General features: G+C 37.9%; 1 protein-coding gene across 3 annotated transcripts; it reads left to right on the top strand.

Annotated features, from left to right (window-relative positions):
- Positions 1–89: 89 nt before the first annotated feature.
- LOC149095950 (uncharacterized) lies at positions 90–14,928 on the top strand. 3 transcript variants are annotated; one of them, XM_089280862.1, is made up of 11 exons: positions 90–904; positions 2,693–2,738; positions 3,342–3,405; positions 3,786–3,921; positions 5,549–5,612; positions 6,794–6,874; positions 8,080–8,141; positions 9,075–9,129; positions 9,766–9,854; positions 11,027–11,138; positions 13,463–14,928. In XM_089280862.1, the coding sequence occupies exons 1-11, from the start codon at positions 435–437 to the stop codon at positions 13,529–13,531; spliced, it is 1,248 nt and encodes a 415-aa protein (XP_089136988.1). In that variant the 5' UTR covers positions 90–434; the 3' UTR covers positions 13,532–14,928. The 3 variants fall into 3 exon arrangements, with proteins under 3 accessions (XP_089136988.1, XP_089136986.1, XP_089136987.1); XM_089280860.1 differs by having other exon boundaries at positions 8,080–8,150; positions 9,072–9,129; XM_089280861.1 differs by having other exon boundaries at positions 91–904; positions 9,072–9,129.
- The last annotated feature ends 2,484 nt before the right edge of the window (positions 14,929–17,412 follow it).

The following is a 17,412-nucleotide window of genomic DNA, read 5'->3' as shown; positions in this document are numbered from 1 at the left end:
ACCAAAACCGCCTTTTTGACCCCTAAAACGTACGACGAGCACCCCCGTTCTTTTTATATAGTAGTGCCCCAGGAGCCGGGGTCGACGATTTGCCGTTGTTTTTATTGTTTTTTTTTTCCCTGATTTATTTCTCCTTTAGCATTCATACAATTTTCGTAACTTTGGGGACCTCTCAGGGTAAAAAGTGTGTTCCCCTAATTCCTTAAAAATCTTGCTTTAGTAGAGATATCCTTTATCCCTTGTTCTCTTGAGCTAGTCAAAAGTCACCCGTGCGCGCTGTATGATGGGAGCTGACTCCGAACTTGTCCGAACGTGCCCGAATAAATCCGAATAATCATCGTGGTTTGCAGCGTAAACAACAAATGACAGCAAGGACGGTTGCATATGACATGACGGAGTTTTGAACTTCAGATTGATCAAACAAGTCCCCAAAAATGTTATGCCTTCGACAGATCGAAGGAAGAACTTACAATCCATCTCTGCAGCCGGAAAAAATCGTGCTGAAGTCAACGGTCACTCGCTTTGGACGCAGCGAACAGCACTCGGATGTGGTGATCGACAGTTCTGTCTCTCCCCTGATGATCAGCCGTGTTCACGCTGAAATTCATTTCGACAAGGGAAAATTCAGAATAGATTGTGAAGGATTAAACGGATTGCTTGTGAACAAAATAAAGCGGAGTTCCGCCGTTCTTTGCGAGGGAGATGAACTTGTTTTCGGTGGTGCGGGTGTCAAAACGATGGAGGGACAGACTTTGTCTACATACGATTCAGAGCTTGTGTATGTTTTTAAGGAGGTCTGTCAAAATGATTCTCAAGAGGCAGGCTCTCTCGGAGAAGGTACCAGTGATGGAAGAGTTAGACGGAGCAAAAGAAAACAGCCGGTGTCAACCACTGAAGAACTCAGGTACTGCACGTACAACCCCCACCCTCCCGGGGAGGGAATTCCCTCTTGAAAAGGTCGGGATGTTGGTCGAAAAATTTGAATTAAATCCCTGAAGGAGACCAAAGTGGGCATGGCTCTAGCTTTACTTGACCCCTAAATGATTCAACTTTAACGAAAGTTGACAGCTTTTTTAAAATTATTTCTTCTTACTAGTGTAACCTTGAAAGATATGTATTCATTGACGGCTAGAAATTGGGTGCTTTCCATTAATGGACCATTTTACAGTTGTCTGCTCAGTGAGCTGGCCTTTGGATGGCAGCAAGACTGGAGTTGACCTTGTTTTGATACAGACCTCACTGCTTTTGTTGTGTAAAACAAGTTGTTCTGATGCTAACGACAACTGTGGATGTATTGTCTCGGAAATTTCCCCCGTGCCCCCGTTCAATGTTGGAGATACCAGCGCAATCGATGGACATGAATTTCTACCCCAACATTGAACTGGGGGGAAGGGGGAATTTTTCCAACATTTGAGACCAAGGTTGTAGGTGCATTTACATAACAAAAGCAGTGAGGTCTGTATCAAAACGAGGTCAACTCCAGCCTCGCTGCCATCTAAAGGCCAGGTCACTGAGCAGACAACTGTAAAATGGTCTGTTGCCAAAGATTCCGGAAATTTTGGTCAGAAATCAAATGGAAAGGTCTGTTTCGGTTTCTTCTGACCGGAATATTTGGGATCACCTCTGCAGGAGATGGTCCACTTATTTCAGTCGGAATATTCTGACTGAAATTTGCCGTTTCATTTTTGACCAGCAGGTTCATTGCCCTACTTCTCTTCACTTATGTAGGGAATCTTGAAAAGGAATGAAAAATGGTGTGAGCCATTCCTCTTGGTTTGCCCAGTTTGATCGGAAAATGTCATTCCATTACCTCGGGTATTCCCACTGATCTCTGACCGGTCGGTTTGGCATAATGGAAAGCACCTATTGAGTCCAAAATCTCTGATGAACACCCCTAAGTGAGACATAGAACGTCCAAACCCTTTTCACATGGGAGTCTCTCTGCCCAGAGTACAAACTTTGGGGTAGCGTAATTGAAGAGTAACCCCTCCCACAAAACAACATTTCCAGAATTCTGACATTTTTCAACCCCCAATTAGCCTTGTCCGTGACATCATGAGTAATCTTGTGTTATCTCCTTGGGTAACCCTTCTTCCTATGGCTGCAGCATTCAGAATGCACCATCATTGTGCTTAACCCTTTTACTCCCAAACACATATAAGGGTGCTCTACATGTCAATGCTAATTTTCATAGCAGTACAGTACGGTAACAGTAATGTTGAAGTCTTGAATTGATCGCAACAGAAGATTACTAACAATTCTTGGAGTCTCTATCAAAATTTTGCTTTGAAAGTTAAGGAGGAAAGGTACTCGAACATGTACATATATACAGCTGTACACTGTACATGTACTTGTAATTTTGAAAAATATCTCTGTTGCCTAATGAATAGTATGTAAAGATTATTAATAACTATTATTAGTATATACCACACAAGTGAATAGTGCTTTCTACACATTCTGATTGTCCACCTCGGAGGCAAATAGCAAGTACTATTCACCTCCACTTCTTATTGTTAAACATATTTGTACTAGTAAGTGAAAATTGACCTATTGATTCTTGCAAATGTTGTCAAACCTCTTGCAACAGGGGATAATTAATTTTAATATTTAAAAAAAATTGTTGTTGAGCTTTGAATGAGAAATAAACTTCTTTCCTGACTTTTCTTTTTTAATCTTCAATCTTAATATTCAGTGGTCCTTCGGAAAAGAAGAGTAAAGCTGATGTGAAAAGCAAAGAGGTGTGTTCCTTGAAAGTTTCTTTAGTTAATCATTTTATATAATTTAAGCAGTAAATTCTTAGCTGCAGTGATTGACTCAGAACGTGGTGATCTCTAGAGATTTACATTCTGAACAAACAAATTCTCTCACAGAAAAGTAGGAGACCTGTGTTGAAATCAGAAAGAAGAATTTTGAAGTTACAGTGTAACTCATGTGAGTTGAGTAGAGTACTGTAATAAATGTGTCAGCCTGTTGTGTTTGTTAATATTAAAATTCTATTAATTATTGTGTTTTTGATTTCTTTTGACAATATGAAGTGTAGTCAATTTTTTGACCTTGGGAACTGATGGAAGAGTAGTCATGAATGTTATGTATTGCGTGACAATTGTCGTACTATAAAATATTGTAACCTCTTTTAGCAACAAGAGTGGTTCAATTTTAATTTTATTAGCACAAAAGGAGACAATCTTATAGTTTTAAACTCTCTCAAACTTTTTGTATGAGTCTGTCCAATAACACAGTCAAGATTTATGGATCTTACACAATATGGACTGTTTGTACATCTACTGTAAGAGCCAGGGGATACTTTTGCTGTAACATTAACTTCTAATCATTAATGGCAGGTGACTGAAGATATTAACAAAAAAGTCAATAGTCATTCACAAGAAAAAGAAAGAAGCAAAGAAGGTACAGTATTTGCATGTAATGGTATTTTTAATCATAAGAAATAAAAGTTTTGAGGGAAGAAAATGATGGTGCATGTTGTATTATGTTCTTGGAGCAACTTTGTGAAAGATCTTATTAAAAACTTTCTCGTGATAAATTTCATTCCCTACAGAGCTCTCTGAATCAAGAGACATTTTGTAATAAATGGACTGCTTTCGGTGTTATATCAGTTAAATTATTGTAGTGAAGTTTTTCTAAAGCTCAGACAAGTACATGTATGATGTGATTGTTGGACTGAATCAGATGTGGTTCTGTTCTATTTAATTTTAAGTTAGAATGCAAAACTTTGCACTGGGGCTTTCTGTAGTGAAAACAGTTAGATGCTGAATATTGGATTTCAGATGAAAGATCCAAGAAGTGCCTGGCAGATCTGAATGAGGAGCTGTTATGCTGTATCTGTCGGGAACTCATGGTGTTAGCACACACCCTGCCTTGCTCTCACACCTTCTGTTTTGGCTGCATCAGAGACTGGCTTGGGTAAGATGCCCTTAAGTAACAGAAATTAAATCTATTTTTAAGGTCAGTTAAACCTGCTTTCAAGTCTAGTGGCCCATCAGGTCAGCGCTTATCTCTGGTTCCTGTAGCATTGAGGGATTAGAAATATTTCTACTGCCCCCTGGATAGGATGTTTGTCCATTGCAGGATAACCCCAAACATTTAATTCACTGCAACACATTTTATGCGCCATAATTACTTGCCAATGGACAAATGCAGGCATAAGTACTTAATACTGATAACGTGAAAGTAAAGAAAAGGCTAACTGTCAGGTCAAGTAGCCTATATGTCTAATTAGCTTATCCTGGTTTCTATAGCTTGAAGGGACCAGTAGTGTTACTCCCAACATTAAAATTAATTTAATTTGCTGGTTTCCATATGTATGTCTGGGTTTGTGAGAGTTTCGTGTCTTACCTCAGGGTCCGAAATTAACCTTTTTAGGCAGGCGCCAACTGGCGACTGAAATTTTTTTTCAGTCGCCATAGGGAAAAATTTGGTCGCCAAAAAGTGTAAATAAAATTTTTCCTTCACAGCGAAACACAAACCAAAATTTTTGGTAGCCAGATGTAAAATTCTGGTCGCCAATTTTTCTTTTAAGAATCAGAATGAAGAGAACCTGTTTGGGACCTCAATGTCGATTTTTCCACTAGCAAATAATATTAAATACAAACATGCTGATTATTTATACACCTACCACTGGAAAACCACAACGAACGAATCGAATGCTGGCCATATACGCAGTTTCGTGTGACTGCCAAATGTTTCAAGTCAACTTAATACCTTTTCTTGTCTCTACCTTTTGGAGAAGAAATGTACCTGACTGAAAAACTGGCATTTGGTTCTTTGCTCTATGTTCAAAATGATCTTTCCTTTCGCATTCTGTCAAGACCACCCGTGAAACTTCGTCTTGCATTTAGCTGACGACTTTTTGATTGGATGGTTTCCTTCCCCATCCATCTCGGCACATTTTTCCGTTCTTGCCGGCAAAATATTTGCAATGGATGTCATCAGGAATCAAACCAGTGCTGAAATCATCTTTTGACCACTTTGACAGACGCCCAGAGAATATCTAAATCTTCAACTAATTTCTCCGCGGATGTTCCGTCTCCACTTTGTAATAAATTACGGAAAGATTTCAGAACATCTTTGGACACCACATCGCCTGGATAAATATTCATGACCAAAGAACGCACGGCCTCTTGCGCCCGAAATACATATGTTGCAGGAAACCGCTGACAAAACATGACGGCGAGGCTTCGCACTGATCGTGGCTGTGAAACGTTGTGGTAGATTTATAATAACAGGAAAATCGGTTTTATACTTCAAAAGCAGCGGAAAGGTAAAAAGTGTCCAATTGGCGGGCGGCTTTGAATTTTATTTTAATCGATTTGGCTGAAAATCAAAGTTATTGTTTGTATAATTATCGTGGCATGAAATAGTTAATCGCCCACTGGCGACCAGGAAAGCGCAATTTCGGACCCTGTACCTAAGAACGCAGCACAATGACCCAGGCTAGGGCTACAACCTGTACCGCCTGATCCAGAGTTGACTGCACTAACCGTTAGGTCGCTGCACCTCCACTACATAATGATAGTGTTGCTTTTTTCAGTCATGCTAGTGATTGCCCAAACTGCAGAGCAAAGGCCCAACTGAAGTCAGCAGTACCAGTGAAGGTATTGTGACATACAGAGTTTAACTGTTAAGTAGATAATAAACAGTTGTATGATTGTGTAGACCAGCAAAACTATGAAAAGACATTTTAATAATAAAATTACTAGTTAAAAAGTAACTTTTATAAAATAGTACTGGAATGTGATAAATGATTTTTCTTATTATTTACAGTGAAACCATAAAAGTCTTTGCGCAATTCATTGTACAGTCTTAAATTGTTGTTACATGTATTCATCATCATGGAACCATATCTGCTCCACGTTGCTCAAGTGGCCAATTGTATAGTTCTCCAGGCCACTAAGATTGATTTTGCTATCACATTGCCCTGAAGTTGGCAGGGCGATTCTTCATTTCACGAAAGAACAAACAACTGTATCTCGGACTGGAGACGGTGAGAAATGGCTTGCTAAGCTTACCCAATCCTTTTAGTAAAAAGAACCCCTCTTTCACTCGCAGTTACTTTTCCTGTTAGAAACTGGTTGGGATGCAGGACTAAACACTGTGAAGAGGGATTTGTGATCTGATTTCGAACTTTGCTAAACATTTCTGGAACTTTAAATGATTTGTACGGTTTTTTGTCTGGCAGCAGAGTTAAGTGTAATTAGTTGCATTGTACATTGTCCTACAATTCCAACATTTGGGACCTTTCTTGTTGTATACAGTTTGCTTTATTTATGTGGGTAGTTAGTTGTGTTATGTGTCCTCTTATTTCAGAAAAGACTGTGAATTACTACGCCGTACAAACGTTTTTTAACCATCCGAAAATAACGGCTACCGAAAAGTAATGACTACTCGAAAATAACCAGCCCTTTTGCCTGCTAAATCCGAAAGTAATGGGGGCCATTACTATCAGAATTCTAAGGTACTAGTACATGTAATTGACAAGGAAAGTATTTTGTGAATGCAAGCAGAATCTGACCCCCTTCCCCTCTCATGAAAATTATAGTGGTTCTGGTTTGGAAAAACTTAAAGGAAGGTAAAAATTATTTATCATTGTCAATACTGTATAATTACATGTATTAGTGTTTTTTATTTTGAAATTCCTTAAAAAAGTTAATTTCTTATAATTTTTGTGAATTTTTGAAGTAGAAAAACAATATGGAATATGTCCTAAATGTAAATGTACAGTATGTAGACATGGTGGCTATTTGAGTGTTGTTTCAATTACTTTTTGATCTTCCAGGTCTTAGACAATACAATAAGTAAAGTAGCAGAAGAAGTTCTTTCACCAGAGGAACTGGAGGAGAGACAGCTTAAGATCCAGGCGAGTAACTTACAATGCAGTCCGGTAAAAGCTTTTCAAGAACCTTCTTGACAAAACTGCACAAAGACCTTTGAGGATTTGCAGTTATCATCCCCAGTGGTCAACAGGTTCTACTGTAGGATCCTTGACAAAATGTCAAGAATCAAGTGACTATATGAAAGATCATATATTTGAACTGTGGAGAAAGATATGAAGACACAATTGATCATCACAGTTATAACACAACTTAAGCAGTTGTGAAATTAAAGCCTGAAAACAAGACTCAGGCCTAAACAGGATTCTAACCCATGACCTCTGCAATACCAGTGCAGTGCTCTACCAACTGAGCTATCAAGCCAACTGAGAGGTGGCCACTTTGTGAGTTTGTAATGTACCATAGATGATGAAGAATGCAAGTGAATATATGAAAGATCAGATATTTGAACTACGAATGATCAATCATGTCTTCTTAATACTAGTTGTTGTTAAGAATTTTCGTAAGATCCTAGTGAAATCCTAATCCTTTGCGAATCTTGAAAAATCTTTGCAATAACATGTGAACTAACTAGGCCTGGACAAGGATCTTTTGCTGACGGTAAAACTAAAAATCAAAAAAATAAATCACTTTATTTAAGTGTCAAGATATTTAGCACTGCTATGCTAATTAGGGAGGCTATAAAATGAAGATGTAAATATATCTTATACTAAATAGAAGTAACTTTACTAAATAGAAATGAAAACTTGTTAAAGATCCGAACTGATTGGAGGCTGACCAGTTGACTATTAATTTTCAATATAAGATATGGAGGAGTTGAACACAAATCCATCTAGTGTCAGATCCTTAAATATTGTCACTAAAATCGTCTTGGAGGTATTTTTCAAACAAAGATTTCTGAAGTGAAGGGAACTGAAGTGAAGGGAATAAGCGAGACAATAATAAGTAGGGACATTGTTTTGATGCTCTGTGAAATTCCCAGAACTAAGTAGTTTATAAGAAAAGTCTAGCCATCAGGAAGAAGAATTTATTTGAGCTTGAGCAGTGATGTTGGGGATGTGGAGGACAATGCCTAGACAACACTAAGTAGAGGACAACTCCATTTATATTAATTTTTATCTTCCAATTATGTTGCAATTGCCTAGATCTGTTTTGTACCCTATTGGTTTACGCTTTACACAAAAAAGATTGAATTTCTCTAACTTACATATCGGTATATTTCTCATTACAGGAGATGCAGGAAGAAGCTAGAAAGAAAAAGCCAAAGGAGATAACTGTGTCCAGCTCAAGCAGGTTGGCAGGGTGAATTGATTAATTTCTTTTTTTTCTTTCATTTTGAATGACTAAATAATGATAATCAAAAAGGAATGAGGGTGCAAAGAACACCTTTGTGGATGTGCCACTTCTCATTTATACTTTGTGTTGTATTTACAGAAACAAATTAAACATTTGGATGGAATTTTAAGTGCAAAGATCACCACTTGGCATAAAAGGCTTTGGAAATTAATAATTTTGTGGTTCTAATAATTTCTTAACAACATAAATTAGAACAACTTTGCAAGCTGATTTTGCTTATTGACCCTGTCAGCTGTTTTGATCATGTACAGTGTAATAAATTAAACTATGAACTATGTTATTACACATGTGCATGTACTTCTGTGAATACAATGTAACTTGCTTGTAGATTTTCTTCAATTCCTGATTTAGATGGTACAACTTTGAACATGATGTGTGATTCTTGTAGCATATTAAATTGCTGCTTGCCTCATGCAAAAACTGTATGACTTGTTCAACAGTGGTACATCTTTCTTCATGGTATATCATTTGATGTTACTAATTCAAATTTGAATGTTGTACATTGGGTTTTACAGTGCTAAGCACCTCACCAGTGCTACCCAGGAAAATTTTTAACTAGTTTTTGACAACTCTTTGACATCTTTTGACAACCTCTGATAGCTTCCATTTCAAATGGCCAATCAAATTGTCACAACTTGCGGTTGGTTTCAAGTATTTGCAGGTTGAGACTTTTGAAATTGTCGTGAGACCGAATGATGAATTTTACAATTTAACATCTCCCCACCCTCAACAGTTCCCATGATTTGATTGTCCGGTTCAAGTAGAAGCCAGCAAAAAGTTGTCCAAAAGAAATTAAAAAATTAATCAAATTCAATTAAATTTATCATGGATGTTTAGACGTTGTCGTGGCTTTTTTTGTTTTTGTAGCAGCAGTGATTCAGAGTTGGACAGAAGTACAGACAGTGAACTGTCAGATGAAGAAGAGGTGCTGTAAGAAAGTCATTTTGTGATGTGTTTGCTGGAGTTACATGTGTAAACAGATGTGTTTCATCATGTACTCAGTACCTCCTCCATAACAGACGCGTTAGGTGCGGTTACACACACCACGGCAAATGGTATTTCCCATGGTGAATCTTCCCACGACGAATCTCACCTGGGTTTTAGTTGGCGTGTTAACCGGAGGTTACATGCGATTTGTGCAATTAGCGACACATTTCAGTTTGTGTACGTCTTCAGAGCCAGCAGAACTCTCATCATGAAAACTATGGATGTAAGGGTGAAATTTCTGATATCCAGGCTAGAGTACAAAAATGCTGGATGATATGGTCTAGGTGTATCTTTGTTTTACTACCAGCAGTAACTCTCGAGTCTCGTTTTGGTTGATGAGGAATTCACTGAACAGCAGTTTAGTATCCACAAATAACTGGTCTAGCAAACAGGTTGAAGTGCCACCTGAAATACAAAAGATGCTCACAACATCGACTTTGCTAATCGACTTTGCTCCTGCTGCAACGTCTGAGAGCCTACTCCCAGGCTAATCATCAGCTTGTGCTGTTTGTTTGCAACGTGCCCACATACTTCTAACTAGGATGAAAACTTGTTTTCTTTTGTTTTATTACAGGGATTTGATGAGAGTTATAGGTTCGGTGTTGAACATGCCCGTAGTGGTCGTGCGCAATGCAGAACTTGTTACAACCTCATACCTTTTGGGTAATTATCACACTTCCTTCTGTAGCCTGTGCAATTCCAAACAACTGAAATTAAGAATGGGGCTCTTCTTGTGCTGTGATGAAAACACGACTCCGTATATTTAACAATTAGATTATGAGCTTGAAATTTCTATCATGCATAAAAATGCACCCGTACAATTCCAAACAACTAAAAATTAAGAATGAGGCTTGTGCTGTGATGAAAACACGACTTCGTATATTAATTTGACAATTAGATTATGAGCTTGAAATTTCTATTATACATAGAAATTAATAGCAAATAATTTAATCGTTTTAGTATAAAACTAGTCATTAAAGTCTAGGGTTAGTCGTTAAAACCTTGAACAGCAAATCCTTTAAATCCTCTTCACGGACACTTTGAAAATGCAAAAAGTAGCAGCCATTTTGTTAACAACAGCACACTGTTAGAGCTTGCGAGGCTTTTCACCAGATAGTGAGTAGCGTGCGACATACGTGATATAACGCTCGTAGATTTTTACTGACCAAATGTATTATATTATGTATTCATTAATGTAGTGTACAATGCAATTTTCAGGTGTAAAATAGTTGTGCAAAGTTTTGATGTATTTGGCTCTGTTGTGGGAGTAGATGACGTTTTTGCCATCTTTTTTTGGCCGATATCATGAAAGAGATGGTGATTTTTAACAGTAGCGGGCTACTTTTTGCAACACTGAATGTTAGTCTAATGTTGAACTTTTGTTCTCAGACTCATCGATGATTCATCAAGTTTAAACAAAGGAAATCGTGACTCTGACGGTTATTGGATATCTGATCTCAGCTTAATTAGCACAGATTTTTTACGATTTTATTTTTCCCTTTTCTCCTTAGTTTTAGTTTAGATTGAGAAGATATATCAAACACTCAAGACAGTGTTTGACCACATTTCCAAACACCTCGGAGTTCGTCAAAAATACTCCGCTGCGCGTCGTATTTTCAACTCTCTTCTCAGTGTTTGGAAATGTGGTCAAACACGGTCTTTCGTGTTTGATATATTACTTGAAGCCATTTACATTAACAGGCATGCATAAGTTGAATTCCTTTAACATGTGCAGCAACATCACTGCAACACACGTTGAACTGATACTGAAACTGAAGATATTAAGTGTATTAATGTTTAGCTAACTAATGATGCTTCTTTCTTATTTCTTACAGGTCTCTACGATGGATAGTTCATTTCCACACTGATGATCACAGACATTACGAACAGACACACTATCATCATTTGGAGTGCTCTTTGCCACCAAGTTATATCTCATTTGGTGCAGTAAGTCTTAACATGTGGTAGCATTTACTTCTGTACAAGCCTAGTGGCCCGTAGTCTGTAGAGCAGGGATTTTCTATGTGCTGGCGAGTTATGGTATCCGGTCACCTCGCTACCAGGGTCCAATTTTGCCACCAAGGAACCACCTCGCCACCAAACACCAAGAGAAAGATAAACTAGAGTAAAATAGTAGAGGTGTGTTAGCTGTTTGAACGACTACAATTTTAGTTGACTCGTAAGTTTGTTAGCTTGACGTGATACGACGTGACGACATACGATATGTGTCTCGTTGTCTAACGAGAAACTATAGCTTTCTAGAATTCAACTACATGTCTATTTCTTTGAAAACTGACTGTGTTGTCATTGCTCAGTTGCTTTGCTGTTGCGTTTGCATTTAGCTTACGTAAGTGTTTCACAAAAGGCTTCAGTTAAACGATCAAACAACTTCAATCTTACACGAGCTGGGTGAGTGATACAACTGAACAAAGTAGAACGAATTTCAGTCTCTTCGGCTTGTGGTTTAATGTTATTAGATTGTTAGTAGTTTGGTGGCGTGGAGACTTTGCTTGGTGGCGAGTTCGTTGGTGGCGAGAGTTCCTGGTGGCCGGTAACCGAGTTGTTGGTACCAGCTCGCAATTTAGAAGATTTGCCGCCATGTTGGCTTAAGAACATATTGGCCGTCTGCAGGCCAACTGTTGACTGTTAATTAGCACAAAATGCCGTGGGATTCTGATAAACCCCTGATTTTCTTTTTTTTTCAAAGAGGGTTTTTTGGGCGTATTTTGGGTAGTGTGGCCGGGAGTATGTTTTAAATTGAAAAGGAATTCAGCTTTTTGATTTTGTTGCTTAGTATGTCTTTTCATTTCATGGCGACTTCTTAACAAGTTTCTGATAATATATTCCGGTGGGATCTACAAAAATGTATTGATGAACTCAAGGTCGTTTAATTACCGGTAATACATAAACTATTTCATTCTGCTTGAAAGAGACTAGCAAATATCCAAAATTATTTAAAACTTACTCATTGGATAATGGTATTGGAGAGTTTTCATTGGCTCAGCCATAATATAAAACAAGTTGGCTATCGATTACCTCATATCCACCACGAGTTCGTGGAATAACTGTATATTATACTCTGCAGAAGTACAATTGTACAAAGTTGTTGTTCAAATTTCTGAACTTAATTCCAAGACTTCCAAACCGTTCAAGATCTTTGAAGTTGATCTGTAGACAGCAAAAGTTGACCTAAGGGCCTCCAAAGATTTCTGGAGTGAACCCGAAGAGTGTCGAAAATTTACAAAAATGACATGAAGACTTCCAGAGATTTCTAAATGGATTAATGATATTTGTGAAGCTAATGCCAAATTTTCCAGTAACTTCTGAAGCTGATTTAATGTAAGAGAAGATTGCTTAAAATGAATTGTTCTGCAGGAGAGCTTTACATGTAACCCCATCCAAATGGTCTTATGATTCATGTCAACAGCTGTGGGATTTTTTGCCGAGATAATTGTGCGCTACAGAACGAGTTACAATGCGACTACTCGAACCGGGCCACCTACAGTAGAAGAAACTAACCAATCAAAAAATGCACTGAGAACAATGGACTGGCAGCTTTCTCATGACGGCAAGTAACGGCCTGTTTGACATGAAAACTTAAACACTATCAAGTTCTCTGCGTTGTATACACTCTGAGCGATTCAGTCCTTGGCGATTTGCATGATGCGTCATTTGACTACAACTACCAGAATCCTTCACTCTTTCTGTTTGTTATGCTAATTGGAGCAATTGTTATTTAAACCCCACCGAGACTTTAAAAGTTAAATAATAAAGAAAAGACGAAAGGAATTCTGGTAGTTGTAGTCAAATGACGGCAACGTGCAAATCAGCTATTATCATCATTATAAATCTTGCTCGAAAAATTTAGCTTGAAAACTCATTTTGCGACAACTAATCCAAAACCGTTGATTTAGGATCGAAACTAACCAATCAACAAATGGCAAAGTTTCCTGAGAGGTTTGCAGTACTTTGCTTTTTGTTGGGTTTTCAATTTTGTTATTTATAAGAACTATTGTTCGTATTCTTCAATGTTATCGGTTTATTCAAAAAAAAAGATCGCTATCCTTTGTTCTCAAGTAACGTTCTGACTGGTTAACTCTTTTCCAAGTAGCCCGGTTCGAATAGTCACAAAGTATGGTTCAGGACTGCAAATTTGATATCTTTGAGAACATCGCGCTCCTACCTTATAGTCACTAATTGTATGATAAGCTCTTGCAGTTTCGTAGACTAACACAAGAATTTTGTTTTTTATCTACCTCTTTTTTTTTTAGCTTTCTATTGCACCAGACCTTTCAAGAGCTGAAATAAGAATTGTCAAAGACAGGCTGAGAGACAGATAAACAAGATGTGTAATGTTATAACAAAGAGTAATTTATTTACATTATTTTGGTGCATAAATACAGTAAAAACCCGCGTGTAAGAACCTAGCTAATGGTCTAACAACCTGCTGGCACAAATTTGCCATTTCTATGCCCAAAAATATAAAAACCTGATTAGCAAAGTAAGATCAAGCAGGTTCTTATAATTATGTGTGGTTTACAGTTAAATTATGAACTCTTGTTATAGAGAGAACAATACAAATGAATTCTGTAATCTGTTGTGTTAAGCTTATCACAATACAGCTGTGAATAAATACTCGATATTTAAGGACCAAACCCAAGTTTATTTATTTTTCTGGCAATCGTCAACTATATCTCCTTCGTAGAAATTGAGAACCTAATTAAGAACCAACGTAGACGAAATTGCCAATAACAACCCTAAAATACAAGAACCTATCTCGCTTAATTGCCAGACTTCCAAAAAAGTAGGTTCTTACATGCGGGCTTTTACAATACCTCTTAACAGCCAAGTTTGAAGTCCGTACTCGTGGACCAAGTTTTTTTCCCTAGTTTTTTCGAAGGGGAAAAAACAAGGATCCGTAACTTAGATATTTATGATATCTCCATAACTTACAGTATGGGCCGAGAAGACGAGATCAGTAAGATATTAATATTTCACAAACCTTTTGGCCAAAGAAAAAACCACATCTTTAAAGTTTAGCTGGCCGTATTTTAATATGCGACCTGTAAAATTGACTAACCATATCGTGCGTAGTAACTGAGAGATATAATAAACTGTCTTACTGTGAGTTGCAACAGTTTAAAACTGTTAAAAGAGACTGTTAAAACCTGCATTGGTTCTAAAATCCATTATTTGTGAAATAGTTAATGCTACACTGGATATGAGTTACAGTATGACCTTTAAAATACCAAATTATCACTATCATATTCATGTGATCATTGTTCATTTGCTTCTTTTGCACTATAAATCACTAATTTATTTCCACACCGAAAGTTCCGGTGAGGGTTTTCTATTGTCTTTACCCCATTTAAACGGCCACCCAAAATTTAAAAACTTTATTTTGGAAAGGGCGTTAACAGATAAGAGTCCGAAACAGAAGGTGACGAGTGATAAAAACTTTCAAACAACTTTATCATGATTGTATGTCTTGAAGCGACTCCTGTAACCCAAGTACATATAAGAACCTGCTTGATCTTGCTTGGCTAAACAGGCTCATATTTTTGAAGTGCTAGGTTCTCACATGCGAGTTTTTACTCATCAACGTGATAGTCACCCTTTCAGTTAATCAAAAATCTGAAGAACTGTTTACAGTGATCTACACACTATCATAAAGTAATATAAGATTGCTGTAAAACACTACATAACAGCTTGAATAAAAACGTAAAACTAAGAGCTACCTTACGTGTGACAGTCTTTGAATGCTGAGATTGAAATATAAATTCCCCATAACGCCTGTTGTGCGTTTTTTTAATGTCACTTTTGAGAATTTGTTGGTGCTTCAAGATAGTCCATTTAAGTTGATGAATTTCTTGTTTCTCATCACCCATTTCCCTGCCAGTGTATTGACATGGTAAGGAGAATCTAGGAGTCGACAACTTGTTCTTTTTACGTCGCGAGATTTGTATCAGTTTGTCATGGTTTTGCTAAATGGTTCGGTGGTCGTATAATATCTTTGTGGTCTCCCACGGACGTGATGCATCAACCGACCTTCCACTTTTTCTAAAACTGTAATATATGATCGTGCAATCTTCAACCTCGGTGATCTACAGTATGGTTGCTGCGACAAGGTTTTAGTCCCGAATTTTGTTAACATTGGGACGAGTGGAAGCGTACAAAAATTCTACGTCATAAGTGAATAAAGATGGTATTGTTTTTTTCTTTAATTTCATTCTACGTCATGTTTTATCGGAACACGAGACAAGGGAAACGGGGTTTTGCGCGCATATACGATGGCCATGGCATGTCACGTAAAATTCCGAAAGTGAGCCCCACCAACCCCAGAAAAGAAGCTTCTTAAATGGTACACGCAGAAATCTTTCATCAACAACTCCCGAACATCTCTTATAGAGCCCTGGTCTCGTACCCAGATTTTACTCTGTTTAATTTGACCCCTGGCCCCGGGAGATCTAGTCCCAGTTCTGGGGATTGTTTAGCATCATATAGCACTACAGTATCTCAGACACTTCTGTTGTGTACACATCGAGTTTCTCCTCATAACGGCAACCTTGGGAAAAGGTGAAAGTGGTAGTAGAGAGGTGGGCGTTATGGAGAGGTTGGGGTGTAATATGACACCGGTTTTTTCTGGGGTTCAAAATTTTTTTTATCTTTGAAAAATGCATAGTGTCACAATCAAAATATATCAATAAAATGGTATGGAAGTTTCATGTTTCGTGACCTTTTCCAATAAAAATTGAGGTTCTATACACGCCGTTCATCAATTGTTGATCAACTGGCCGTTGTCGAGGGGTTACTTTGACAGTGAGACTCGCTTTAGTGGCTGTTGCCGTTGTGGAGAGGTTAAAATAAAAGTGAATGTACGGACTGTCCGCCAGGACCAAAAAAAGTGCCCGTTGTAGAGAGCTGACCGTCACTGGAGGTTCTATTGTATATAAATATTGTTTTCGCTAAAAAAAATTATTTTATTTTGTATAAAATAGAAAATAAAATTACAAACAAGGAATTTAACACTGGGTTTACAAAGTATAGAAACTGAAACTAAAAGAGAAACAAGATTCACTGTAGAGGGGCCTGAAGAGATAAAATGGGAAGTGGGATTTGCCAAAAACAAAAGTAGGAAACGGACTGGTAATTGGGCAAAAAGAGGCTGGGAATTTGAATGTGGGCAAATTAAAAAAGCATGGTGTGAAAAAAACCATCCTTATTACATTCTAACACACTAAGATATTAGCTGCCTAAAGTGATTAGCAGTTCCCTGCTTACGAGGGTGGTCCATTTATTTTTATACTTATTATACTGTTAGGGCCTGGCTAAACTAGGAAAACATTGTTGCGGAAACATTTTTGCTTCCCGGACACAGATTGTGTGCCGAAACATATCTGTCCCAGTCTAGCCACCATGTAAACAATGTTGACTAGGTTCTAGTCCTGCTCATTAAAAATGTTTCCCAGCAACGGCGAGCGTACAACAATAACCGCGAAGTCGAAGTGGAAGAGCGACAAGCATGCTGGTCGTGGAAAAGGGAAGGGAGAGAAAGTAAGAGATTGCCTTGTACAACCTTTTGTGGGATGTAGCTCATGAAGACTGCATGAATAGGGACAATAAGAAAGTGGCTTACTGTCAAATCGATGCACAGATGTCAGAGAAATATAGTATCACAAGGGACTATTACAAAAGCAAATGGAAAATTCTGAGATCACAATTTATGAGGGAACAAACCCTGGAACAAAAAAGACTGGAAGTCTCCCCAGACTTCTTGGAAAGTCTGTTTATTATGATGTGCATCCGTGGCCCTTTGTTTTTCCAAAACAATGTTTCCCAGTTTAGCCGCCACGGATCCGTTTCTCGAAGGTCCCGAAATGTTTTCGCACCCGGAAAGCCAAAGCAAAATCTCAAACAGAGCTGGTTTATTCACATATTCTTAATATGACCAGAAGCTCCCTTCATACAAGAAGTTTCAGGCGTATACACCTTTCTGTTTTTAGATAAAGATTAACTAAAAATGGCTTTGCGGGCCCGAAAAGTTTCCGGGCTTTCGAGAAACAGGCCCCAGGGCAGTAAAACATTTTTTTTTCCCCGCTCATTTAGCCACCCCGGGAAACATAACAAGAAACAATGTTTCCTAGTTTAGCCAGGCCTTTACATTTTCTCACAGCAATCTCTTTCTCTGCATGATTGAACTTTGGATTTTGGAACTTTATTT

This window comes from Orbicella faveolata, unplaced genomic scaffold (genome assembly GCF_042242905.1).
Source record: "Orbicella faveolata isolate gen_17 unplaced genomic scaffold, um_ofav_v1 contig_48, whole genome shotgun sequence".
In the NCBI taxonomy this organism is placed as follows: Eukaryota; Metazoa; Cnidaria; class Anthozoa; order Scleractinia; family Merulinidae; genus Orbicella; species Orbicella faveolata.
The sequence above is the reverse complement of the archived record's forward strand: the minus strand, read 5'-3'. Positions and strand labels throughout refer to the sequence as shown.